The 27,071-nt window shown below is 48.9% G+C and overlaps 1 protein-coding gene across 7 annotated transcripts in view; it reads right to left on the bottom strand.

Moving 5' to 3' along the window:
* The window catches only part of LOC144179475 (rho guanine nucleotide exchange factor 11-like), a 207,175-nt gene that overhangs the window by 97,544 nt on the left and 82,560 nt on the right, over positions 1-27,071 (bottom strand). For all 7 annotated transcript variants that reach the window (XM_077707850.1, XM_077707847.1, XM_077707844.1 and 4 more), the window contains 2 exons: positions 16,528-16,606; positions 15,992-16,049 (listed from right to left, as the gene is read on the bottom strand). In XM_077707850.1, coding sequence (XP_077563976.1) covers positions 15,992-16,049; positions 16,528-16,606 — 137 coding nt within the window. The remainder of the gene's footprint in view (positions 1-15,991; positions 16,050-16,527; positions 16,607-27,071) is intronic.

Raw genomic sequence — 27,071 nt, 5'->3', positions numbered from 1 at the left:
CTCACGTGAACACGCGCGCACGCACTGACACACGCACGCACTCATTAGAGAGTTTTAGCAGTACCAGAGTCCTTCAATGCTTTACTGGTCACGAAACTTCGGCGCTCGTTTCATATAGGGACCGCGCGCGCCACTACAGGCGCCACCGCCGCACGAAGGTCATCCAGCCGCCGCGCGTGCGGCGTATTGGCCAGCTCTTGGCGTGCAAACGCTTGCTGATTTTGGTGTCTGCGCGCTGATTAAGTGTTTTTTTTGTAGTAGTAGTAGTAGTTAGCGATGAATAGTCCAGTCATTGTGTATATCACCTGCCTTCAATGGAGTTTTATTTTTCGAAGTAAATTACCGTAGAACGGCAACGAAGTAAATTACCGCGAACGGCAACGGCTTCTGTGTGCTCTGGCACAAGCGCTGCGCCGTCGTGTTTACCGATTTTAAAATCTATTTTGCTTCTTTTCTTAAAGCAAAGTTGTAATTACCACATATACGGTAGCTGTAGTCACGGACTGCTGCGGGCCTATCGGTAATACAATAAAAAAACTGAAAGAAACGAAGTACGCGTCGTTCAGACTACGCTTAATGAATCCGTTGATTGCTAGTGAGTTGCACAGAACGCTAAAAGAGGTAGCCCAATAGTATTGTCGTTACGATGAGTGGGTACATACTTGAGAACATCTAAAAACGCTGAAGAAACACGAAGGATCAGAACACGAAGAGATATATGTTGCACCATGTGTCTTTCTGCATCCACGCTTTGCAATACTTGCAAAAACAGGAATCGAAAAAAGAACAATAAAACTGATTTTATCACACGCAACAAAAAAATACAATGTTACGAAGGGAGACAAAAGAGCGTGGTCCAGCGTACAAAAATTTATTTTTTCGCGCTGCGATGTGCAGCACACGGAGGAAACAGAATATTTCCACGTAGCCAAGAACGAAGCAAAGCTTTTCTGAACGCAGCGAGCTAGCGATCTCCTGAACTACAAAAGACTAGAATGAAACACAAACGTCGAAGAAGCAGTCCGCAGTGTGACGTGCACAGATGAACGTCGATAAAATGAGTTGCGCGGCGTTTGCTATGCATGCATTACTCTCGGAACGTTATTAATTTCAGATTCATGGAAATAGGATCGAGAATGTGGAAGAAACAAAAAATCAAGTTAGCGACAAGGTGGCACCCTTTCCATATCAAGTAATATTGCCCGACTGGACGTACGACAGAGCAAACGGGCGCTCCGGTTGAAACGCGAGATAAGAAACCGGAATCGCCCAAGCGCGGTTACAGAACAAACAAAACAAACCCTAAGGGATAATTCGCGGAAATATGAAAAGTAAAAGCCCAAGGACGTCCAAAAGCTTTTTTACACGCGAGCCTGAGCGCAAGGTAATACAAGTTTGCAAACAGGTAATGAAGCACCGCTACAACCTGACTTATATGACAAAAATCCGGCTTTAAGTTAGCCTTGTACAATTCTAGGTCCACGATGCTCTCAAAATGGTACATTGCTTTTTCCATTCTCACACACAGTGCATTTCCACACACTGTCGCTCACTTATTATCGAAGCTGAAATCTCCCGTTGCCTGCCTTGGAATGGCGCCCCTTTAATTCTCACGCAGCTGCCCGTCGCTCGGTCAACAGAACAAGGAAACATTTTCTGTGGTATCGTTGTACAAGGAGCGACATCCCGGGACGCAACACATGTTCGGCATCGTCGTTGAACTACTTAAGTCGCATCACGAGAGCGCGATATGCACGTTACATTTTTTTCCCGCACAAAACAAACACAACTCGCCGCGGCTCCGCCGTTCGAGCCAGCGCAACGCCGCTCGAGGAGTGGCCTCAGTGAGAGGGTGGCGCCACCGCACGGCGGCCAAACGCAGCATATGAAGCTCTCCCATTGAGTTACGGAGCAGTTTCGTGACCAGTAAAGCATTGAAGGACTCTGGCAGTACGTATGCTCCGTTCGTTACGTTGCTACCGGGTTTACCGGGACCCGACTGCGCATGCGCCATTTGTTCCGTACGCGGCCGGCGCCTCTCCCGGCGCTCTGCTTCCGTGTTACCGTATCCGGAGCCCGCAACCGGCTTGCTCGGGTGTTAGAAACTTTAGGCTTAGCGTCCTGGCGAATATTTGATCGCCGCTATCTGTGCAACTGCGAATGACACTCCGTAACACAACGTTTCACCTCACTATCATCCCCTTTCTCGCATGTGAAACTTTATTTGAGCTACAACTGCCGTGAGCGACCGGTGACCGAGACATCTGCGTAGCCTGTTTCGATGCTTCCGAGGCAGGTATCGCCATCTCTCGGCCACTCGCCGCACCGCGCGCCGCGGCATCCATGGCCGGTCAGCATATGCTTGCATCGCGGCAGATATATCTGATCGCCGCTTTTAAAATAAGCCCCGAGAACAATCCCTAGCACAATTTTTCACCACACTAACACCTACTTTCTCGCAGGTGGAACTTCGTTTTAGTGATCAGATTGATTTGGAAGAACAGCGACAAGCGGTTGCTACCGTGGTCTGCGCCGGTTCGAGCCGCTGAGTGTGCCGAGCTGGCAGGCGCGACCGGCGTGTGCGCGGACTGTTTCCGATGCAGAAAACGCTTCACGATTGCCTGCTTTATCCATTTCTTGCGTACAAACCCGCGGAATCTACAAATTCAGCTCAGCGATCGTCGTAGTTGACCATGGTGCAAAAACAGTGGGCGGAGCGGCGCCGACGAGGCATCGCACACCCGCATCGGGCCATGTGTCTCAAATTCACGCGTACGACTAGTCGTGGTGACAGTCGTAACGATCAGTCGCACACGAATCGCGTGTACCAATTGTACATGTGTCTAGCGCTTCAATCGGGCAAGGCCAAGGCCATTCCTCCACGTGAACGGCGCGCGACCATGTCGTCACCTGCGCTCGCTCTGGTGCCGTCGCCGCCACCGCAGCCCCTGCCTCACAATGCGTCCGGCCGAGCGCGATTTATTTTAGATTTGCAATGCTTTAGGGGAAACTGCGTTGTTTATTTACGTATTTTTAGCGTGCGGATTTTTGCAACTACTCGGCTAATCAGCCGTCACACGGAACGAACGGTACGACGCTACGGAGTGCTAAAACACGTTTTCCGTCTCACTCTACGGAAAGAACCCGGTACGTACGCGCGCATGCGCAGTCGGGTCCCGGTAAACCCGGTAGCAACGTAACGAACGTAACGAACGTACTGCTAAAACTCTCTATTCACCCACTCACAAATTACGCTATCCGACCATGATCCGACTGTCGAGAACGCGTACTAGTCGTCACACCCCACTACTACCCCTCCGCTAGTCTGCAAGCCATCGGCACGCGGACGACGATATGCATACGGGGCACAAAATATGAGGAACACAAGACTGCGAGGCCCTTTTCAGCGAATCAGCGCAGCAAGCATGACGGGGACTGCAGTGTTTGGGCTGACCACAACGCTAAATGCGAAAATAAAGCAGCAGAAGCAATTTCGCCTTGTGTGGATCCGCTAGATCCCCTTTCCTCTAAGGTCCCTAAAATTACTAAGGTAGCGCCATCTTTAGATCTCGCCGCCTTTCGCCCTCGCCCGCGCTCCTCTCTTACTTCGTTTTTTGCCATTTTCTTTTTCGCCGGCGAACGCCGCGCGCCATTGGCCAAGGGAAAAGTCACGTGGTTTTGTTTTTTTTGCTCCGCCGCCGGGTCGCCTCGCCGATGCCTCGCCGGCTGGGACATTGCGCAACGCCGCCGCTGCGACGCCATTGCTGGCTTCCGAGCCACCGTCGCCACCGTGCTTCAGTACCGGAATTAGCTGCTCGCTTCGAAAAAATGTCGCACCGGTGTCGTTTTAGGTTGCTTCTCGGTGTCGATGTGTTGTGCCTTAGGCAGCGCGAATATCGTCAGGCAGGGCACAAGACTTCGTTATTCCGTCCGGGAAACGCGACGCAGAAAGGAGAAGAGTTTGGTTGCATAGATTTGAACGGGCATACTTCAGGCCGACGCTACCATCACTCTTTTGCGAGGTAAGTTTCTGAATGCTTGTTCTTGCTCTGTTAAATTCTGCGCGAGCTTGAGCGGTCACTTACGAAGAAATGCGTATTCCCTTCGCGACCGTCGTCCACGCTTTGTTCTGAGTAGGCATTGCGCGCAGCGCCGAGTTCGTCCCGTCGTAAGCTTTGGTTTGGATAAGAGGCCGTGTATTTGTCATGTGCGCGCTTAACTTCCAGCATCAATATCAGCGGCGTAGCATGTTCAGTCAGTTGTCGTAAGGGTTTCGTGACGCGAGAATTGTTCACCTGAATTCATGCTTGTTTTGGCCGACGGCAGCTTGCGTCTGACCATGTATCGTGTGCGTTCCGAGTGCGTGTACGCTCTTTTTGGCGTGAAGTCATGTTTTGTGTGTTAGCTACCCGGGTGGTATTATAATCCCGTTGTTATGACATCGGAGTGATTTGCTGCGTAATATGGGCTTGGTCGGTGCGGCGCAAATTGAGGCTGTTGCGAGAAAAAAAAAAATTGCGGCTAGGTAAAACAATTTAAGGTCAGCTAATATAGTGACCGCGCCGTTGACGTACGTTTGATGCGCAATTTCTGTTATCGCTTTATTAAATTCGCGCACGTTTGAATGAGCACTTCAAATGCATATTCGCACCGTAACGGCTGTACGCCCTTTCTTCCGTGTATGCACAGAGGAACGTTAATTACGACTTACGTTTGCATTACACGTGATGCCGTACATTTGCAGTGTGCGCGCTTACTTCATCTTAGTAGTCAATGGCGCAGCGTATCCAGTCATTGCGATTTGAACCAAAACACACTGGGCGACTATATTATTTTCAGCAGACGTATTTTTGTCCAGCAAAGCGCTTGCTAAACGGGTTTAGTGTAGCGAGTTGAGCGGACGCGGCACTGAGCAGATGCGCGAACACGAATTTGACCATGCTACGGTAGAACAGTCACTAACTCCCTTCTGCAATGCATTATTGCCTATATTTGCGGAGTGTTTGTGGCGCATCTCAAACTCGGTGGCGACATTTCTTTTCCCTTCTCAATAGGATTATTTCACGGATCAATTTGAGCAACGGATATTGGAGAAGCTTGGCGTTAAAAAAACTAAACCCAAATGCCACTCCCAACATTTTTTCTCACGGGAAGCCACGTCAGCAGCACAAGCCATCTGCACGACGTCATTACGGACGTTTGTTCCAATAAAATATCTATTTGCTGGCACCAATTCATTTTTGTGATTTATTGTTTTCTCTTGATAATCATCGTGACATTGGTCCTCTTTCGAATTTCTTTCGGGTGTATCCCTGTGTTAGTGCAATGTACAAATCTGCCAGGATATATCCCAGCACAAAACAATTCTGTCCAGGCGCCTCCATTAATAACGGCTGTAAACGACCGCGCCCGGTGAAAAAACGTATTGCATGATTAATTAACTGCAGTAACTAGTTACATAATTTGTACCTAGAGGGACTGTAATTTCAGTTTACCCGATCGATTGATCGCAGTCTTCTCTGGCGCGTATTCCCAGAATTACAAGTCTGCGTTTTTCACTAGGTTCGCACATGAACGTACGGCCGCGAGTGTAGTTTAGTGTATCCGGCTGCGAAGTCGGGGAAGCAGGGGCTTTTCACGTCGCTGTACGTGCACACACGCACAACAGCATGTGTATGTTTTCAGTCTACTCACAGCAGCCTATAACGACATGAAGGTGAAGGAAACATTTCTACAAAAACGGCAAATCACTCTAAACTGCGCGTAATTAAGGTAGGCTGTAGGTCCTTAGTAAAAGCGGGCGCAGAGTGAACGCCGCTGAGGATACACAATTATCGCAAGAAAGGCGAGTGCAAGGACGCCAGCGCAGCGCTCGAACTACGGCATTTGCGAATGAAGCGCACTGTATACTGCCGCGAACCGTGCGCAAGACCTCTGTGCAGTGATTGCACGACCACAGTCGCGCGAATGCAAGAACGGAACTACCGTAACAGAGCAGTTTGAAATGTCCACGCTCGATCCTTTCGCATTCACGAGCTATCCTGAGGTGTTACAGAATGCCGCACACGTAAACAAAAACCGCGCTGTGCGTATGCGCCAGCGGCATCCGGCCCGCAAATATCCCCATGTAGACAAAAATATAAAACAAAACACTATCACTCAGTGCCTGTTGGTAAAACGGGGCTCTAGAAATCCTATAAATGCTACCAAAGAGCGATTTCGGCGCGAAAACAAGAGCAAACTGCAGCGAGCGCCCTGAAGCGTAGCGAGGGCGTCTGCTCTCAAGTGGCCAACAAATATGGCGCCCCCGCCGCGGAGTTAAAGGGACGGCGGCGCCGCGGGTGAGGGGAGAGAAAAAAGAGGAGGGCAGCGGAGAAGGAGGGAGCAGTTGGCGCTACCTTAGTTCTTTCAGGGACCTCACTTTCCTCCTCCCGCGAGCGCCGCGTTCCGACCAGCGCGCTTTCCCGCGCCGCGTGTGACGTCACCTCGCGGGCCGACGCGCCGGCGGGCACCAACTGTCCCGCCTTGTACAGCTGATAATCAGGCGGAGCGGCACGGCTGTGGCTGACCTGTCGGTGTTCAGACGCCTGTACTTCTTCTATGACGGTGGCTACCCCTCGAGCATGGGGATGTTGGGTCCTTCACAAGCCAGATACAGTTTCACACTAGGGGAATCTCGGTGATACGAATTCGGTTGATGCGAATTTCGTTGTGATACGAATTTGCAAAACTCCCCGGCGAAAACGTATTCAGGGTGTCTACCAATTCTACATTTCTAAATTCCCTGACTTTTCCAGGTTTTGCCTGACAATTCTAAGCGTGATCCCTGACTGACATACCTGCTCAACTAACACTCTAAATACAGATAGCGAGCCATCCAGTGGTAAAAAAAGGACAGGGCACTTGCATAACTGTAGAACACACTATACTTGATTATAATCCGTTGCTCGTAAGGATCCTTTAGAAGAAAACACAGTATTAAAAAGGCACAACAGCTGATGTGCAATAACAAATGGAACACCTTTGACTCTTTCAGAGACGATTTCTTGCTGCAGCAGAAAAGTCTGAAGTTCTGCATCTTCCATGAGCATTTTCAATGCATTTGACCTGTCGGTGTTTCATTTTCAATGCACTTTTGTCTACTCGAGTTTGCTCCCTGATCTAGGATGCGAAGTGTTCCTCTGTCATTACCCTGTCTAGGACCCTAAGTGTTACTCGTATCATTACTCGCTTCATGGCCCGTTGGACAGCGTTCAGTTTGACATCGCCGGTAGAGTGCATTTGATAAAACTTTCTTTTTAGGAATAGAGGTAGCTTACTTTTCATTATTTGTGAGTACTTGCTGAGTGCACCTCAACTTATTCCTATTCTGCACCGGATTTCTTTTTCATGGTTGGAATCGGCACTGACCACCTGTCCAAGGTAGTTATATTCGTCAACTTGTTCAAGTGTTTTGTTACCTACGCTGAGTAGGGTGCATGCAGCATGTTTGTTACATCATTACTTCAGATTTATTCATATTTATTTTTTGTTCGATGGCCCCACTTTGTGATTGTAGTCCAAGCATTTTTGCACGTGTTCGGCAGACTCATTGAGCAAGACCACGTGGTCTGCAAACCTGAAATGGCTCAAGTATTCCCCGTTTATTCATAGACCTGCATTTTCCCAGTCAAGCTTCCTCAAGGCCCTCCAGACATGCTGTGAACGATTCTGGTGAGATGGGATCTTCCTGTCATAGTTCCTATTAGGTTCGGGAACCTTTTGGTTTGCTTGTGAAGGACTATCCCGCCTGTACATCCCTCATATATTTGGTCTAGGAGCCTTACGTTGGTTTCCTCCATTCCTTGGTTCTTTAATGCTTCCAATACTGTTGTGTTGTCTATTGACTCAAATGCTTTTTCATAGAATATAAATGTCATGTCAACAGGTTTATTATACTCTGTGGATTTTTCTATTACTTGATTGATGACATGATGTGATTCATTGTAGGGTATCCTTTTCTAAACCCAGCCTGATCCTTGGGTTGTTGGAAATCTAGGCTGTCACTTATGCACTTAACTAGTACTTTGGCAAACAGCTTGTACACAACTGACAGGCTGCTTGGTCTGCAATTCTCAAGGTCTTGGTGTCCCCCTTTTTGTGAATCAGAACTATGTTGGCATTATTCCAGGCTATTGGCAATCTAGAGTCCTTATGCATTCTGAGATTAGTTTAGCAAGCTTTTCCACAACGACATCTTCTCCCTCCTCCAAAAGGCAAATGGTTATGTCGTTGTCACCTGCAGCTTTTCCTCTTTTCATGCTCTCGAGAGCCTTTTCAATTTCGTCTTTGGTATTAGTGGGACTTTGTGAGCTAAGCCTGTACTCTTAGTTGTTTCCCCTGGTGTAACGTCACATGAATATAGGCTGGTGTAGAATCATTCCGCTACTTTTATGATCTCGTGAATGTTGTGCATAAACTCGTCTTTCAGTGCGTACACTGACTTTGCTGATAGCTAGCTTCCTCCGATTTCCAGTGCTTCCTCGATCACTGCTATGTTGTACGCACACATGTTGTTTGTTTTACATCTGCTAATTTCGACAGCCCTGTTAATTCAATCTGATCCACTGTACTCACAATTTCATGTTCTTACATGAAACTTTACATGAAATGTTCTTACATTTGGAAATAAGTTCCTTCGTTTTCGGTGTTAGTTTTCCAGTTTGCTTCCTGCATGCTGCTTCTCCCACAGCTACTGCAGGGTTCGTGACTGCTGTTGTTAGATTGTTATTCAGCGTGTCAACACTGTCTTTGTTCTCATCAATTAAAAGCGCGAATTTGTTCTGAAGGGTCATTTCAGCTCCTGCATCCTGGCTCTACCCGACTCCATGGTGGGTTTGCTACGTCCCGTTAGTGTCCCCTCTTTCTTTTTTTGAGATTCCGCTTTATTATACACCTAACCATCCTATGATTGCTGCTCCGAATCTTGGCTAGCACCTCCATGTACTGACTTCCTGTTCAATTCATTCTTCCATCTTCTGTTAGCACTACGGACAATAGATCCTTTAGACCATGCAGAGAACTTATAGCATCGTCTAGCCCGCGCGTAGGGCTGTGCCAGCAGTTGGCAGTCAGTTGGGAGATACAAGTAATAGACCTTATGCGAAATTGCTTGGTGATCTAGCAACACTGATGTAAACGAGACCGTCGGCCATATTGGTACGGGCGCCGATCGGGAAGTCTCGTATTGCTTACTGTGGAAGAGTAGGTGACGGTAACACGGAAGGGCTCAAACTGGACGGTGTTTTCCTGCTCCCGACCGCGGATTGTGGACGAAGGACTTGTCTGCGCTGCCGACTGTGTCTGAAGACTCATACCACTCGGTGTGCCGCGCCAAAGACCCATCCGAGCGGCAGCGGAGCAGGGCATGCCGCCTAGCCACCAAGGCGCATTGCTCACCTTCATCGGTGCGGAAAAACACGTGCGACTCGCAGTAAGTAAACCCTTCTTTGTTTTTTTACTTGACGCGAGTTAACCGGCATGAGCATTTGTATAGCACTTTGTTCACCGTTGTTTACCATGCAAATGCATAGCGGCGACCTTGTTGCAGTAACCCCGAAAAAGGAACGCGACAATCGCCAGACCGTACCGCTAGTGGGTGGATTAGGTATTTTAAAATGCTGTACATCGAATTGATGGGATGATTTTTGGCGAAGATGTTTACGGAAAGGCTGCGGCCGTTTTCCGTGACGGTCGTCCGCCCGCGCGTTTGCCGCAAAGCAATCGCGCTTTGCGGCGAAGTCAACCACAAAAGTGCTCATACGCCTTGAATTTTCTTTTTTTGTGTGTTTTCAATATTTATTGCGCATGTTCTGCCGCAAAAATCTGTTTGTGTCTTTCTTCTCCTTTTTTGGTGGTGGGGTGGTTGTGTTTGTTTCTAAAGCGCATGTTTTTGGTGTGCACGAATAGATAATAGAGTAAAACCTCGTTAGCTCGAACTCACTGAACTAGAAGATTTTTTTAAAATTCTATGGGTCATCGGTATAGCAGGAATGTTTACCTGTTTATTTCGAAAGGTTATGGAAGTGAGTTCCAGATAATCATATTATTGCTTGCTTAAGTTATGACGAACACGATTATGTGGGTACTGGTATCATTACCCACGGTGAGGTTTTTAAATGTTAAACTTCCTTCTCTTGAAAATGCATGAACAAAGCATGCAGAGATACTTGCACGCTCGAACTTGACAAACAATTTTGACATCATTGCTGTTTGAGGTGTAGATTATTTCCCTTGCAACAGTGTTAAGCAAGACACAAAATCTGGTCATTTTGAGACTGTTCCTTGCGGCCACTTCTTTCTGCTCTGTCCCTTTACCATAAACTGTAGCGGACTAGTACTGTTCTTCCCTGAGTGCTATTTACTGTTACTCTCTCTGTTCTTGCAGGTTGGGCCTCATCCATGTGCTCAGCAGCTGCTTTCGCTCCCAGAAGAAAAGTGGCCGGCCCTATGTTGTGTGCCTCACCTTTGAGACGGACAGTGGGGCGATTGTGGAGGTATCGTGCGAGTGCCCGGCGGGTTGCAGTGGAGCATGGAGTCACATCCTGGCTGCTGTGCACCTACTCGCCCTCTTGCAAGCCGAAGGTTTTAAGAGGCGCCACCGGAGCTTGCGTGCACTGAGCTGCCACAACAGTGGAGACGTCCGAGACATCAAGCCAGAGAGTGGCCAAGACATTCACTGGAGAAGCCCGCGAGAAAATGGCCCCTCCCTTCCCTTGCCAATGCGTCTATTCGATGCACGTCGAGTACAGGAGCAATGCGAGCAGCAACAAAGTGCCGTGCAGGAGCCTGGGAAAAAACTTGGTAGCCTTGGGAATGGGTTTTTTGCCCCAGTTGTGCTAGCCTCACCCCCCACAGTGACAGAAAGAAGGACTGGCATGGCACCTGAAGGGTCACCTATGGGCTACCAGCAAGCATTCATGCCACATTTCGCCGTGGTCATCTCGCGAGCACGCAGAGGCTGGGCAACGTCGTGTTTACTAGACCGCGGCATGCAGGGGTGCACGAATGCTTCCCTTTGTTCCATTTATATCCACAGTTTGCTATACTGCACGCGCTATAAATCAGCGAAGTAGTTTAATTTACTGGGATTTTCACACTCAAGCGGCAGCCTGATGCAACTCTGGCCGTTTTCTTTTTTTGAATGAAACTTGAAAATTGTCTCAGCTACCTACATCAATGGCCACTATCATTAGGTCGGAGGCATGCATGCAGCATGTGACAAACTAGAGGAGTGAGTGTGTATTTTAGTCGCAAAATATCGACAGTAAATACATCGTGGCTGAAATGACAATGGGCACCAAGTTAACTTGACGTAACAACAAACCTTTCAGCCCTGCAAATCGGGAACCAAGTGCAAAAGCTCGAATTTTCCACCGATAGATCATAATAAAACAGTGTACGCCACTTCTGCAATGACACGCGGGTAAATGCAACGTAAAAGAAACCAACAACACGCTCCCATACCGCGCGCGCCCGCCACAGAGGAAATTTTCAGCCGCGCCGTGACGGCGTAGTGCGGCAAGAAAAGTTTGTTTACAGCCCTAGGTAAGATAAAGGCTCATGTAGGGGCTAAGCGGTACCATTTAACAATGAAATGAAGTGGACGCAGAACCACAGGGACGAGTAAAGAAACAGCCTAACTTTGGCAACGTGTGGTACTGTTTTCCCGGTCGAGCGCCGCTGTCAGTCGCATGAATAGGCGGCGCACACCCAGGCTCCATTTAGAATACAAAGGCTAGACCAAAGAACTCCAACGCAGCTGTATTTTTCACCCGGACAGCGACTACGGAATCCCGCGCTTAGCGAACCAACGGCAAATATTCGCTCCCAGAGCACCGCGCCCAGCGTGTCACAAAGGTTGCTCGCGCCGGCATAGTTCGCGTCAGAAAGTTCGTTCAAAAGCGTGGAACTACACGTACCTTTTCTCCATTTGGACCGGTATTTCCCCATTGCGTGCACTGCGGCACGAATCAATGCTCCGGCATTGTAGTCCATCACCAAGAGCGGTCAATGCCCGCCTTCTATGTTTTGCTAATTGGTTTCGATTTCAAACGACCGTACCAAAATGGCGGACCTAGTTACCGGAGTCGACGTGAGATGGCGGGGCGCATTTTGCATAGGGTCTATTAACCGTCTCAGTTTCCATGACCCAGCCATGTTTTTGAAAAATTTGAAAAAATGACAAGGCGATCTCTGGATTTGGCGTGCCAGCAGGTGATCGTCACTGGCGGTGCGAATGCCTGGTGTGACGGCGACAGGACGTAGAATGGGGCGTTCATGCATGGTGCCGTGGCAGAGAGCTTCTATTTGTTCACTTTTGTGACAGTTGCACTTGTAAAACGCACTGAATTTTGTTTCCTCGATGGGGGCCGAACCCGGCCGCAGACAGCAGTGGAATCAGCACGGAGAAGACCGGCAGTGCCCCAGCCAGACTGCTTCCGGCCTCCTCCGCCAGGGCCATGCGCATGCGCAGTAGCACTGTGAAAGAGGCGGATCCAGCTGGTTGTGAATGAGCTAGCGACACGCCGCTTGCAAGTCGCTCAAGGTCTTGCACAGTCTTTCTGTGTGCAGCTTTCAATGGCTCTTGGGTCAAGTTCGGCTGCTCTTTGCAGTTTCTTTTCTGTGGCTGCTGTGACAAGCTCCAATGCCCTGTTGACAACTGTTCCGCTGGAGAAACTGGCGTCCATATACAGTATGCCAGTATCCAGACCTGTTTTTTCAATACTTTTTAGGAGGGCCTTTGTGCGCAGTGCTCTCCAGTCGTGGTGCCTTGTGGTGCTCCTTGCTCTGGTCTTTGCAGCAAGCTGCATCTTGCGCTGATATTCCTCTGCTCTCACTTCATACCCGAGGCTTCTCAAAATCTGGATGCCCTGTTCGGAATCCTGGAGCCGCTAAAGCTGGCCGATTTTGCGCACAGCATTCTATTCATCGAGTGTGTTCGTGGCGCCCGTGCCTTCCAACGCTTGCGTTGACATCTAGGCAGGAGTGCGTAGCACTGCTTTGCGTGCTTTGTGTAGAATGATTTCCAGTTGTGTTTTACTTGGATTTCGATGCGGTAGATGGTGCAACAATCTGGAATGGATCAGCGCCTCTTTGATTCGCAAGGCGTCCTCCTCTCTAAGACCCCTGTGCCTATTGGTGACGCACTGATTCACGAGTTTGCCAGTTGTTAGGTTAGCTTAGCCGTTGTTCTGAATGGTCACTCCCAGAACCCTAATGTGAGGTCTTTGGGCGACAAGCACGCCGTTTATGTAGACTTCCAGTTGCTCCTGAGCCTCATTTTTGCCATGTTTGGTGACGACTGGGAGCTCGGATTTTAGCGGCGAACAGGTCGTCCCTCCTTTTGAAGCATACACCAGGATTGCATGCACTGCTTTTTGCAACTGTTTTTCGATATACACTCAAACCTCATTGCAATGAAGTTGATTCATTTCCATTCCATTCAATTTCCATTATCATCAAAATTCCATCAAATCCCTTATTTCATTACATCAACTATAACAGTTTACGGCAATGAATGCTCAGTGGGGCACACAACTCCAAGCATGCTAAGAGGGAAACCAACTCACGGCCCACTGTGCCGCTATGCTACCATGCATTCGACGGAAATTGAATAGAACACAAATCGTTTGCTTGCTCAATGTGCACACTGCCTATTTTATTGTCCACTAGACATAGCCAGAAAAAAAGTCGGTAATGCTCCTTTGTTCCGGACATGATAATTTGATGGTAGGGTTTGACGCGCCGACACAATGAGGCGCGCCGTAGCGGAGGGCTGCGGATTAATTTTGACCACCTGGGGATCTTTAATCTGCACTTAAATCTGGAACACACAGCCGTTTTTGCTTTTCGCCTCCATCAGAAAAGCGGCCACTGTGGCCCGGGGGAATCAAACCTGCGTCCTCGTGCTCAGAAATGCAACGCCTCAGCCACTGAGCCACCGCGGCGGGTTTTCGGAATCGCAAGCGAAAGACTTCTTTTTCAGTGGTGGCCACCACGTTGATGCCGTTACATGGTACGAATGGAAGAGACGGAGCATCCGGAGTGCTGAAACTCCTTCACAGCATCGTCGGTCGGCTCCTCCCTGGTGACCACGTCGGCATTGGCGTTGAGGGAAACGACCTTGCGGCGCCGCTTCTCACTGTCATCACATGGCCCGCACGCCCACCTGGTCCACCCCGCTAGCGGAGCAAGGAAGCAGGCTCGCTTGGGCGTGCGTGGCGTGGCTGCACATGGCTGTGAGGTTGACGCAGGAATTTTAAAACAGCCACGCCAAACGAGTGTCGAAATCCACAGGATGATGCTTCACCCACAGAGGGCGGTTTTTTTTTGGGGGGGGGGGGTAGACTAATATAATGGGAAACAGCGCAAAAACAAAACTAGGACAAGAAAGACAACGGGATGAAGCGCTAAAATATAGTTTGTTACATTCATTGACAGGTCAATTTTACTTTGTTACAGCGAGGTTTCAAATGCATTGTTCTCTATAGGGATTTCAAGGGGAATTTCACTCACTTCGCCATATCCATTATTTCGTTATAGCCCGTTACGTTGAAAGGAGGTTTGAGTGCACCCCAGTGAGCCTCTTTTTATCAATGCCGTGATGTCATCCGCGTACATCGCACGTCTCGTACCTTCTATGCTATCGAGAATTTCGGGAGGCACCATCATTGCTACCTTAAATAGCAGCGGCAAAATTATCAAACCCTGACAGCGTTTCTTTCTTGTGATTCGAGGCAGCCAAAATGTCTCGGGCAGAGATGCAGGGCGCACCACCATGCTTGCAGTGACACCAGACACCCACAAGCGGCCCCCTTGCGTCATACTGAAACGGCAGATGCTGCCGAGGGGAGCCTTTCCCCGTGGCACTTACAGGCGCGTGGCTGGGTGACGGCGTAAGGGCAAAGGCCAGCAGCGCTTCTGGCGTTGGGCAGTTTCTGAGGCCGCCTCATTGGCAGCGGCCGTGCGGAACTTGCAGAGCTATGCACGGACACTGTTAACAACCTCTTGACGTGTCCTTGAACAGGCCATTCACGGACAACGTGCAAGGACTGTACCCACACTGGTGGATCAACAAGACCTGAAGTCAAGCGGCAAAATGAAAAGACCGACCGCAGAGGTGCATCGGTCCTGGAAGGTCAGAGCACTATTTCCAGTGAGGCCCAGAGCCTCAAGAAGGCCGGCATATCTAGCGCACTCAACAGCACAGAACACGACTTTCTGTGTGGACTGAAAAGATGCCCGTTCAGACAATGAATCTTGCGGCAATGACGGTGAAGATACAACAGACTTGGAATAAAGCGAGGGGTCCTTAAGCCTAAGATCAAAGTACACCGTAATCAACTTTTCTTTTTGGTCGTGCTCATGACCGCTACTGTAAGAATACCAACCCACAACTTGCCTGTGCTTTCAGTACTCAAAATTTTTGCACAAAAAAATATGCACTGCGTAAGAATGGTGCATCTAATCTTGTGTCAATTGTTTGGGCGGGGGGGGGAAGAAAAGTGAGACTATGCAAGTAAACATGGTAAATCCCAGCTCAAGGTGAGTGAGCACAAGCACTATAATCAGGCGAAGGGAGTAAAAGACACAGCTCAGTGGACAGGCTCCATGGTGGCAGTGTTGGGATGGGCTGGAAGAGAGGGTGCACCTCGAGAGGGCATAGCACCAATGCCGAACGGCCGTGAACAGAAAGCACAGACTGTGTGCGTTTGATGGCGGTCAGAACCCACCCAGCCAGCTCGTTCATTTCCCAAATGAGCAGAGACGGGAACCTTCACGCCCACCAAGCACTGCTCCAGTTCCACTGTTTGCCCCCCCTTCTGTCGATGTTAAGCCCCACTCCTTTCTGTAACGTCCTCGGGACATGAAAGGGGGCAAGCGAAAGGGGCGCTCCCACCAGACTGCGGCTGCCCACGGAGAGCCCCCCTGAAGAGAGCGAGGCACTCACCCTCTGGCGGAAGCTCTCGGAGCGGCCCACGGCTGTCGAGGGGCCCCTGCGGCCGGCCCTGGGCAGTGGGGAAGAGGGGGGGGGGGGGGGGTGGACAAGCACTCCCTCAGGGCCAGGTTTTGTGCAAGGGCGGCAGGGAGGACGCCACAATCAGCGCACTGACAAACTGCTCCAAGAAAAACAGCGCTACAAAACCACGACAGAAAAAAATGAAGAGCGACAAGCGTTTGAAGCAGCATGCACCAACTAGCCCAACAGCATATTTGGTTGAATGTTGCCAATGTCAAACCACACAGCAGGGGTGGTGAGACCAGTGCTCGTGGCGGGCTTACAGGCAAACAGCTTGTGCTTCAGCACTGGCCAACCAGTTAGCTGGCTCCAGTGGCTGGAACCTCTCGCCCACACTGCCACCGTTGCCTTGCGTACTACAAAGAGGAGAAATGCCCCGCAGCAAAAAACTGACCCTGGGACACCCGGCCCACGAAGACAGCGTCGAGCAAGCAGGGGCAAAGGTGGGCAGCACAGCGACTACTCACCCCCGGTCCAGCGCCTCGGTGACGCCACTGGTGAGCAGGGCGGGGTCGCACTCGTCCCCGGTCTCCTGCCGACACCGCTCTGCGACAGGGGAACGGGCAGCATGGTCGGGCCACTCAACCACACACCTTCTTGTGCGAGAAGAGCAGCGAGGAAAGCAGAGTGAAGGGCTCACAACGCGCATGTAAATGGGATGCCAAAACCTAGCCCAAGTTTATTTCCTTCATAAATGGCCGACCTTTCACACTACACAACATTTTCCCCGGGTTTCTCCCTCAGATTAATCCCTCGTGAAGGGAGCTGGCAGAGAGGCGAAGGCACGCACGGGGCCGATGGACACAAGTGACTGACCGGACCCCGCACTGATGCACGCAGCGATTCATCTTAGTTGGCTCAAATTTCACCGCTAGAAGAGTGAAAGTTGTTGCGGGGCGTACTTCCCCAAGCACGCGCCCGGCTAACCAGGAACCCACCACGCCGGGTAACGGGCAACTGGCCCCGAGGCTTTATTTCCCTTGGCACGAGCAGCCGTGGCAGTGGTGCCCTCTGTCTGTGCAAGCACACACTGCAAAAGTAAGATGCGTTCTACTTTCGGCAAACGCTGGCATGCATTAGCGGCTATGAGAAAAAGTGACGACTAACCCAACAACTGGCATTACTACCAGACAGTCATTAATTGAAGCTCCACTGACACCCCTTTGGTAGATGATAGGTGCAACATTAAGGGGACAAGAAGAGGGTGGTCTGGGACAGGGAACAAACGCGTGTTAAGGACGCATTAGAGAAAATCAAGGAGAGTAAATAAACGTGGGCAGGGCATGCAATGCGAAGGCATGATAACCGTTGGTCATTGAGGGTAACAGGGTGAACCCCCAGAGAAGGCAAGCCTGGCAGGGGCGGCAGAAGGTTAGATGGGCAGATGAGACCAAGAAGTTTGCGGGGATATATTAGTCGCAGTTAGCACAGGAGCGGGGTAATTGGAGAATAATGGGAGAGGCACGGAGCAAGAATTATTGAGGAGGTGCAACAGGGCTTGCTCCGGCAGTGCGATAAAATCCCGCCCTCTGTCGCGGGGCACCACAGGGAAAATGCGCTCAGCGCACTTTATGGGTCAGTCAGCACATAGCCGGCTGCCGTTATGGGCAGGCGACGTGGACAAATCCCTCATGCGACTGGACTTTCATTGGAGTCAGTTTGTGGCAGGAAAAATCTTCGCGTTCCAAACATGACGAAAGGGCTTTGATTTTTTTTAGAACAGGAAACCTACAATAAAAAAAAACGTCGTTGAGAAGCTAGGCATGATTAGTTCCAGTAAAGGATGGTTCTGATCCTCTACGCCATTCGTTCATATTCAGACTGCCCTAACTTCCCCGCCCTGCCTTCTATGGTTGAAGGCATCGATTATGATCATTGCTGTTAACTGCAACCACCTGCAATAGCATCGCTTCCGGTGTCTGACGATTCGTGGGCTACTGTCATGGAGAAAGTATTCTTGCTCCGTGGACACTAGTAAAAAAAAAAAGTGAGCGCTATGCACTACGCCTACTTCTGCGTCCTGTGCGTCAATTTCCAAACACGACTCATTCTTTTCTTTTTTTGCTGCTGCTGCTGCTATCTAACTATACACTGCAAGAGGGCAGGGAGTTTTCCGGAACGTCCCGATTCATCATTTCACACCCTGCTTTTTGAAACTGCGGTCAGCAGCGCGACTAAACATCTGCGAAGGTTTTTCCGTCTAAGAAATGCAATTTCTAGACGTGAGATATTGTAGAAATTTGGACGACGCTTACTGTACGAGTGCTATACAACAAATAGTCACCTAAGGTAATTGAAATGCTGAAACTAAATAAAAGGGTAAACTGAATGTACATTATATACCTTATATACCCAACGTCGGCAGGGCTGGCTCGTGGCCGAGTGGTCTGAAGCGCTAGGGTTATTGTTTTGCAAGTCGCAAGTTCGAATCCCCGAGGGTACAAGCTTTTTTTTTTTTTTTTAACAAGGTGAAGTTTTGGGCGAGTTGGTATATCATACTTGAATATTCAAAGCGCAAACGACACGAGGACGAAGAAAAGAAGACGAGACAATGCGCATTGTCTCGTCTTCTTTCTTCGTCCTCGTGTCGTTTGCGCTTTGAATATTCAAGTTTTTTTTTTTTTGTAAGTTGATTTTTTTTGTTTGCGGCCAATGTTTGCTAAACTGAGTTCACCACTTTTGGGCTTTCACGTTCACTGCTCCACGAGCGAGTTCGCAGAACACGCGCAGACTGACACTGATGCGCTAGTGAGTTCTCAGCATGCTTTTGCCACAAGCACCGAACCGACTGCTTGCGGGCAGTGGGCACAGGCCTGAATCAGCACACCCTTGGCCTGGTGCGAAGACACCTGTATCGTAAAAACGATACAAGCATGAGTGAGGCAAGCTCCGAATAAGCGGGAAAAGCGCACGGCATTTGAGCGTCTGCGGTGACGTGGAGGGCGTTCATCCACTGCCTTGGCCTCGGCTAGTGATCTCTACGATTCCAAGCCGTCCTGGGAGGCTTATCTTGGGCATTTTACAGCCGACAACATGGCGGAAGCGCGGTACGACGATTACTGAGATATCGAGAATGCCCATCCAACGATGCTGTCGGATGTCAAACATGTTGTTTAACAGAACTGAAACCGAAACTTGTTTGAATGCTAACCTCGGACATCGTCCAATCACGGTGCCATCTCCTCGCGACGTCACAGCTTTAGGTGGTGCGGCCGCCACAGACTGCGCATGGTAGTTTTTCTTCTTTCCCGCTTTATAAAATAATTAACGACTTATCAACCAGATAAACGATGAAAAGTGTGGTAATTTGAGCCAGTCTACGCAGTGCAAGCAAAACCGGGAGCTTGACAAATTCACTTCAGTCTCCCTTTAAGGACATAATACAGTAGAATCTCGATGATACGATTCTGGGTGATACGAATTTCGGGATGATACGAATTTCTGAAAAGTCCCGGCAAAATTGCATTGTTTGCAATGGGAAAAATTTCGGCTGTTACGAACGGACCTGCGCGGCCCGGCGGATGATACGAACGAGCCGGCGAGGCGCTCGACTGCCGAACAAGCAAGTGACGGCTCTCTCTCCCCATTTGTCACTCTTCTTTCTCCAGAAACGGCCGGGCTGTTTTCTGCTCGCGAAAACGCGCCCCGCACACCCCGCACGCCCCATGCGCGCCGCGAAACCTCTCGCACGCTGCGCGTGCCGCGGCCGGCGGCGGCAACATGGCGGCGGCTTCGGCCGCGAAGTGGCACGGCCGCTTGAGCGGCTGCTTCTAGCCGCTCTTTAAAATGCCGCTCAAGGCAGACACGAAGTGTCTTGTGCAGTAAAGGAGCTGATAACGTTGGCGAAAACGGTACTATAAAACACCATCCGCGCCGCTAGTGAAAGCGCCTATAAAATATCTGCCGAAGTGCTAAGCCTAAACATCTCGGGCGGAGCCAGTGGGCTGTCCCGAGCGTTTCGCAAGTCGTCAGCGTCTTTTTCTGACCGAGGTAGGAGATACCGCGGGCGCAAAATCGTCAATGCGGCCTTGAAAATACAGCGCGCGCAAAGCCGAGGCGTGCGAATCGCGTGCAAAAACGCACCATGCGGTTCACGCTTGACTGATGCGGCGTGTAGCGAGCTTGGACACCGGGAGTGAGGAGACAAGCGCGAAGCTAGGCGAAGCGTTACGCGCTCCAGAAAGGACTGCTTTGTGACGTGGGGGTTTAAAAAAAGCAGAAAAAATCATGGATTTTGTTCACGTGAAAGTAAGAAAAGAAATAAACGAAAACTTTTTTCAGCGCTCAATTTTTTGGTCTGTGTTGGTTCATACGAATTTCGGATGATACGAATATTTTTCGTGGTCCCGCGAGATTCGTATCATCGAGATTCTACTGTAGTAGAAATTAAGAAGAAATGGACGTGGGCAGGGCATGTAATGCGAAGGCAAGATAACCGTTGGTAGTGGTAGTGGTAGTTGTTGTGTGGGATCAGGCGGGGTTAGCCTGGCTGGATATGCTGGCAATTGCTCCGCCCAAGCTCCTCCTAATTAGCCAACGGCAGTGTCCTTTCAGCATGAGTTTGCCAGCTCCGTCTTCTGAAGGAAGCTTGGGAGAAGGTGTGACACGTCTCTGCGCAACATCCAATGTCCCCTTGGAAAGACGATGTGGTCCAGAGTGCTGCGTGGGGCTGCCAGCTTTCGAATAGCTGAAAGCATTGCAGTCCGCTCGGCAACACATTATGTAGTGGTGTACATCCCCTATCACTGCACATGACGAACACAGAGGCAATCGCACGAGGCCCACCTTGAATAGCCATGCTGTGGTTTTCGCTGAGCCCGTTGGTCATTGAGGGTAACAGAGTGGATCCCTAGAGAAGGCAAGCCTGGCAGGGGCGGCAGAAAGTTAGATGGGCAGATGAGATCAAGAAGTTTGCGGGGATAAATTGGTCACAGTTAGCACAGGACCGGGGTAATTGGAGATTAATGGGAGAGGCCTGTGCCCTGCAGTGGGCGTAGATAGGCTGGTGATGATGATGATGACGACGATGATGATGATAATAATGATGATGAGATATGGCAATGCTGAAAGACCTTTTTTGTGCACGTCGAGTGCGGGAAGCGTGGTCTAGCGGCGCTGGATTTGAGACGGCTAACAGATTGGTCTCGCCGGTTCAAGGTGACGTGCTCGGTTTACGAAACATCGCGTGGAGCGTTTTTCGTGACCAAGGACCGAAAGATCTGGCAACATCACTCCTTTCGAGGTGAACATGAAGGCTTTGAAAGGTATTCAAAGCATCGAAAAGGGGGTGACTGCTCTGTCGGTTTTTTGTGCTAGGATGAACTTATCCCACAGAGGCCTACACCACAAGACGTTCCAAGTGCACTTGAGAAAAGTGGTTCAGGTTTGCAAGGACACTGCAGCAGCCTCTGAAGCAGATAGCGTGTGTGTCATCAAGGGCTCTTGTACAGGGACCTTGCTCAGCCGCCAAGCATTTATGTGATGTTTGATGGCAGGTGGGTGACCAGGGGACGGTCGTCACACATTGGAGTGGTACAGCAAGCCATCTGCAACTTGTGGTACAGCACACAGAGTTTCTTAGTAAGTATACTAGAGAGGAAACTGCGCCTCGTAAGCCATGTCATCGTGGGGGTTCATGGGAAGACACCCTTTTTGGCTTGAACTTGGCATGACAATTGGATTCTTAAGCGAAGCGGTTTTGGGGATTTGCTTTCTTCACTATGCATTCACACGTTTACGAGCTACAAGGAAGCCGAAATCCTCCCGTTTCTGTGGTAGCCGTGTTCAGTGAAACAGCCGGCAATGCGTGATCGCACCTGACGTTGCTCGTGCCGCAGTCGAAGGACGTATGACTGAGCGAGTACCGTATTTATTCGAATATAGGTCGACCTTTTTTTTCCGAAAATGTGCTTAAAAATTGAGGGTCGACCTATAATCGTGACCGAAGAACCTCGACCTATACGCCTCGAGCGCGGCCTGTAGGGGCGCCACTGAAATCCCCCTAGCGGCCCGTTTCGAAAGCAGGCGCGGGAGTCCCCGGCCCGTTCCGCCCTGTCGCCGTTGCTTTTTGGCTCGTTCAAGACAGCGATTTACCGCTTGTCCGCGCTCGAAATACCGAATAACGTGGAGCAGGCACTCTGTTTGCAAGCGTGGTGTGTTCACGAGAGTATGAACGTTTATGACGCGATCTTAGTGAGATCTATATGAGCGCCGGGCGTGTGTCACAGGCCGGCGTCCCGAAGCCAGCATATGCATGCAGCTGATTGCAATTCCGCTGCCCTGAAATTTAGTGGCAGTGTCTCCGTATGCGGCCGTATACACACTATGATGTAAATCGACTTTGTGCACTTACAAAATCCAGCGGAGCACTCATACCTGACAGCACGTAAGTTACGCCTGCCAATATCACATATCAGATATTGATCAGTACCATGAACAAGCCAATGCGGCATAAATTTCACAAACACTGTACCAAAGAAGTACGATGAATAATGCAAAATTACACTCCGGAGTCAGCACACGACGACAAATTTAATGATGGGTCGTCTTGTCCAGATGTGAGCGCTCGCAAAGATTCATCTGTTACATTTATCCTCCACGAGAAGCGCGAAGATGGGCTTATAGAGTAATCCGCGTCTGTGACCAAACTCTTCTTCGAAACATCGTCATATGACACAGGGAGACTGCAGAATCTAGCATAAACCGAAATCAGAGACCCTTATCAGATACGACACTCTTCCAACAAGCCCGTGTGTACGAGATTTCGGTGCACGTTAAGGATCTCCAGGTGGTCAAAATTAATCCGGAGCCCTCCACTACAGCGTGCCTCATCATCTCCGTTGCGTCAGCGCGTTAAACCCTGCAATCAATCGATAAACTCTTCCAACGACATCTCGTATCGCTTGTGAACTGCCCACCCTGTATTCTTCAAAAAATGCGTTCGCCGAGTGATCAGTCGTTCGTTGAAGGCAAAAAACAAACGAAAAGTGAACACGCAGCTTGTGTGTGTGATTACTAAAACGTTCAGTCGTTGATTTCGCTCCGCATTTGTAAACAAGGATAGTTGAGCGTCCTCCTCTCTCCCCCCCCCCCATGTCTAGCGAAATATCAGTGCATTTCGCATCTAGTTGGTCTGGTGAATACTACCTTGCTCAAACAAACGTCTTTAGCATTTCAGAAGCTGCACTCGGTTTTTTTTTTTCATTCCCGTACGACTATTATATTTATTCCTGACTTGCCGACCATTCATTTTCCCGTGGTTTCATTAACATATATCTTGGTTCTTACTATAAGGCATGAGTGGGCACATATCTGACAATGCACAGCCTTTGAGTGTACTTAACATTTCCGCATGGCTTATATTCCCATAAAAGGCACAAGTTTTTGTCAGCTGTTGGGTTATCACATCCCCGAAACATTTTTCTACGACGTACATATTAGAAGCAAAGCCGCATTTATTGTCTGCGCTGCAAAACGAACCAACCTCTTACAGTGCCAATATCAAGACTAAACGAGGCGACAATAAATAGAATTCACTTGTGCTGACGTGTTCGAAGGTGACAGCGGTGATATGCTGCTGCCGTCGCCGACGCCCGCAAGAGCGGCCAAGACGCGCGCAGAACCTCCTCCCCAGGCAGCTCTTGTTGGCGTTAGAGCGCTCTACCAAGACGCAGCTGTTTTTTTTTTTAAGTGCCCTAAACATGCAGTTAGTTTACAGACGTCACCATAACAAGTTTAGTGCGCGGAAAGGCAAAGAGAATCGAAAGAGAACCAAAACACTGCATGACCACCTATCAGCCACTCAGCGCTAATCCCGCTAACGCCGCGGAGAAGCGGCGGCAGGCGGCGCAGCGATCGCGAATCTCGAGGCGTATAGTTGTGATCAAAAATGGCGAGCGCACCGAGCGATCCGTTTCTCCGTCGCGTCCGGCGCTCCTCAATTTGAGGCGGCAGCGCGGAGCATCTAGAACAAAGACAGGCAAGAAAATAAGGGAAAAAATAACAAAACAATCAGCGTAAGAAAACCACCCACAGTCACTGCCGGCTATCGCGCATTACCTGCGGCCGAACTATAGTGCCTAGTATAGTGCCTGGAATATACTGGCTAGTGTGCGGAGCGCGCGCATTCTCTATGGGAGAGGGTGGCTCCGCCGGCGATGACTGCGCGCAGAGGCCGCAAGGGGCGCTGCTCGGCGAGAGGGTGCATGAAAGCCGCCAAGCTCCTCTGTCGCGGCGGCGTATTCGGCAGCCCACGCTTTGGTCGGCGGCGTGTAAGCACTGCCGAAGTAAACAGGTAGTCCTTTTTCAGAAACGGTTCGCCCATCCTTACAGTAAATAAGCTACCAATCGCCTGGCTATTTTGTGATTTCATCCAGAAACCCAAATTTAAGCTCTCTTAAGGCAGTATATGGTATATGCCGACTGAGCGGGAAATTTAATTTGAATGGTTTATTAATAAAATATTCTGAACCTGCGGGGAGCTAAATCTGTTAGAAAAAGTGGCGCTTTCAGGAAATGAGATGGATACCGAACATCACAAAAATATTTTAATAATAAAACATAGTTCACTGTTAAACAGGTAACAGATTTACATTTTTGCAGGCACTATATATATTTATAACAGAAAAAAACACATTCCTATTGCATGCGGCTCTTTTCCTCTTGAATGACTAAATAAATAAACAAAATTTTCTATACCTTACGCGCGTTTCGACGAAATCCAACCTTGAAATCGGGCATGTGTACGTATTAGCATGCTTTGTTTTTATTCGTGTTTTAGGAATAGATCAAAAGTTCTGCACGTTTCTACAAGCGTTTCCGTTTAACTTGCTAGTTTGATGATGATATCCTCACCATTGACGCTTTTAAGAATCTCTGTCCCCACGCTGAGCAGCGACAAATCGCCGAGGCAGCTGTCAGTCACCACTGATCAAAGCGGTTTTTGATCAATTTCAGCTGGCTGAATGACCTTCGCAAGTGAAATTCATTACCGACAAGCACAAAAAAATGTAACAACAACATAAACATCTGGGAATGAACCATCAAAGTTTTCACGGATTTGAAGTTTCGCCATGTCTGTCACAGAAGAGCAGCCTTCGTTGCTCGCATATGAAATAAACTGCCCAAGCTTATCGGAAAATATGTGCCAGCCAGACTCGGACGGATACTTTTTGCAATCTCCATGTCCAGTACCTGCAGGCTCCTCGAACTGGGGAAAAGCAGTTCCAATCTTTACAGCGAACTGCGAGGATACTTCGGTGTACGACATTTGAACGAAGTTGCTATAATGGTTGAAGTAATGTATTGCTTGCACGCACGCACACACACACACACACACACACACACACACACACACACACACACACACACACACACGCACACGCACACACACGCACGCACGCAAAGGCGGGCCTGGATTAAACGTTACATCAATGAGAACGCCGCCAGAAGACTTGAGATGTCCTCAAAAAGCTTCCAGCCCGATTGGTTTTATGTTAAGGGCCTGAACAAGGAAAGAGAAGGTCAAAGGCAGCGACAAAAACACCTAAAGTTGCGACGCTGCCAGTAGTGTGAAGTGTGTATAGTTCTCATTTGTCTCCTTCCGTGAGTACCTAATTTGTTTGTTCGAGATACCCACACTTTTTTCATATTACCGTTCTTTGCCTTGCAGTTAGTAGTTGAGCGCGTCTCTTTCTGTGTAGAACTATGTATAAGTGTGTATATGTATGCGTAGACAAATATATTTATTTTTGTTTATTTTCCGACGACAGAGAGTTCTCTCAATTGTGCTGTAATTCTTTGTTGTTGTTTTTTTTTTTGCTCACAACATTTCTCATACTCCCTTCCTAATTGCTTTATAATTTTTTTCCTATTCCCATATTTGTAAGAACTATTTGCTCTGTTCGATTGCATGCATAGACAAGAGTGCTGAAATTTACGTTGCTGAGTGTTTAGAGGGCTGAGGACCTCCGTCAGGCCATCTGTGCCTGACGGAGGTTTTTTTTAATGTTCTATTTTCAATTATTGTGTTCAGTGTTCTGTAAATAAAGTACTTCGTTTCATGTCTGCACTAAATTTATTGCACATTTGCACAGATTTTTGTTTTCATATTTTTTGTCATTTTTATAGTTTCCAGATTGCCTAGATCTAATTCATACACTTGCCAGTGGCCCGACTCATTGAGACAGAGCACTTAAAAAGTCGTGTGAAAAAAAGGCTTTGGCTGAAAAAGCTTGTTTTTTAGGATGCAAAAAGGCAAACAGGTTAAATAGTTGACCTGTTTTGGCATACACCAGCCTCTACATGCTGCATTGAACACAGTGCTTCAGTTCTTAACATCACACTGAGGTATACCTACTAGTAGGTTAGTTGAATCACGAGGAAACTTCTGGAATTGGTTAACGTGTAATAAATCGTGGTTTATATTGTTGGTCAGGCCCTTTGTGAAAGATAATTTAGAGTAGCAGATATAACAATGTTTTTAATTTACTGCCTGGTGAAGCACAATAGCTGCTTTGAGATTTCGAACGCCAATATTATTGTCATTACGACAGGAGTTCTGAAATATAATTCATGTTCTGTGTAATTATTTAATGCCATAATAGGTGAATTGTAGGTTGTTAATTATGTCTTCGGCAACGACTGTCCTTTGGAGACATTTACAAATATCCATGGATGTTGATTTTAAACAAATCGAAGGTGTCGCTTTAAATGTCGCTGCCATAATGTTTTCTATTTCACCTCAGATATTGCCGCACATGTTATCTTATCTCCTTTGATTGAGAGAGTGTCACAAACTAACGTCACCAGCCCAGAATAAGCAGCGCAGCGCAGAATCTCAAACGTTGCTTTAGTGTCCGGTTATTTGCTTGACATACTTGCCATTACTATTTTGTTTTCACTTCATCTCTGGCAGAATGCAGGCCATGTGGTAAGGGGTTTCAAACTTCCTGTGATATTTCTGCTCTCAGAAGCAAAGTAAATAAAAAATCGGTTGGGTGGTTACTGACAA

This window comes from Haemaphysalis longicornis, unplaced genomic scaffold, assembly GCF_048455015.1.
Source record: "Haemaphysalis longicornis isolate Haplotype H1 unplaced genomic scaffold, Haemaphysalis longicornis Haplotype H1 scaffold_4, whole genome shotgun sequence".
Taxonomy (NCBI): Eukaryota; Metazoa; Arthropoda; class Arachnida; order Ixodida; family Ixodidae; genus Haemaphysalis; species Haemaphysalis longicornis.
This window is presented reverse-complemented; position numbering and strand designations above follow the sequence as displayed.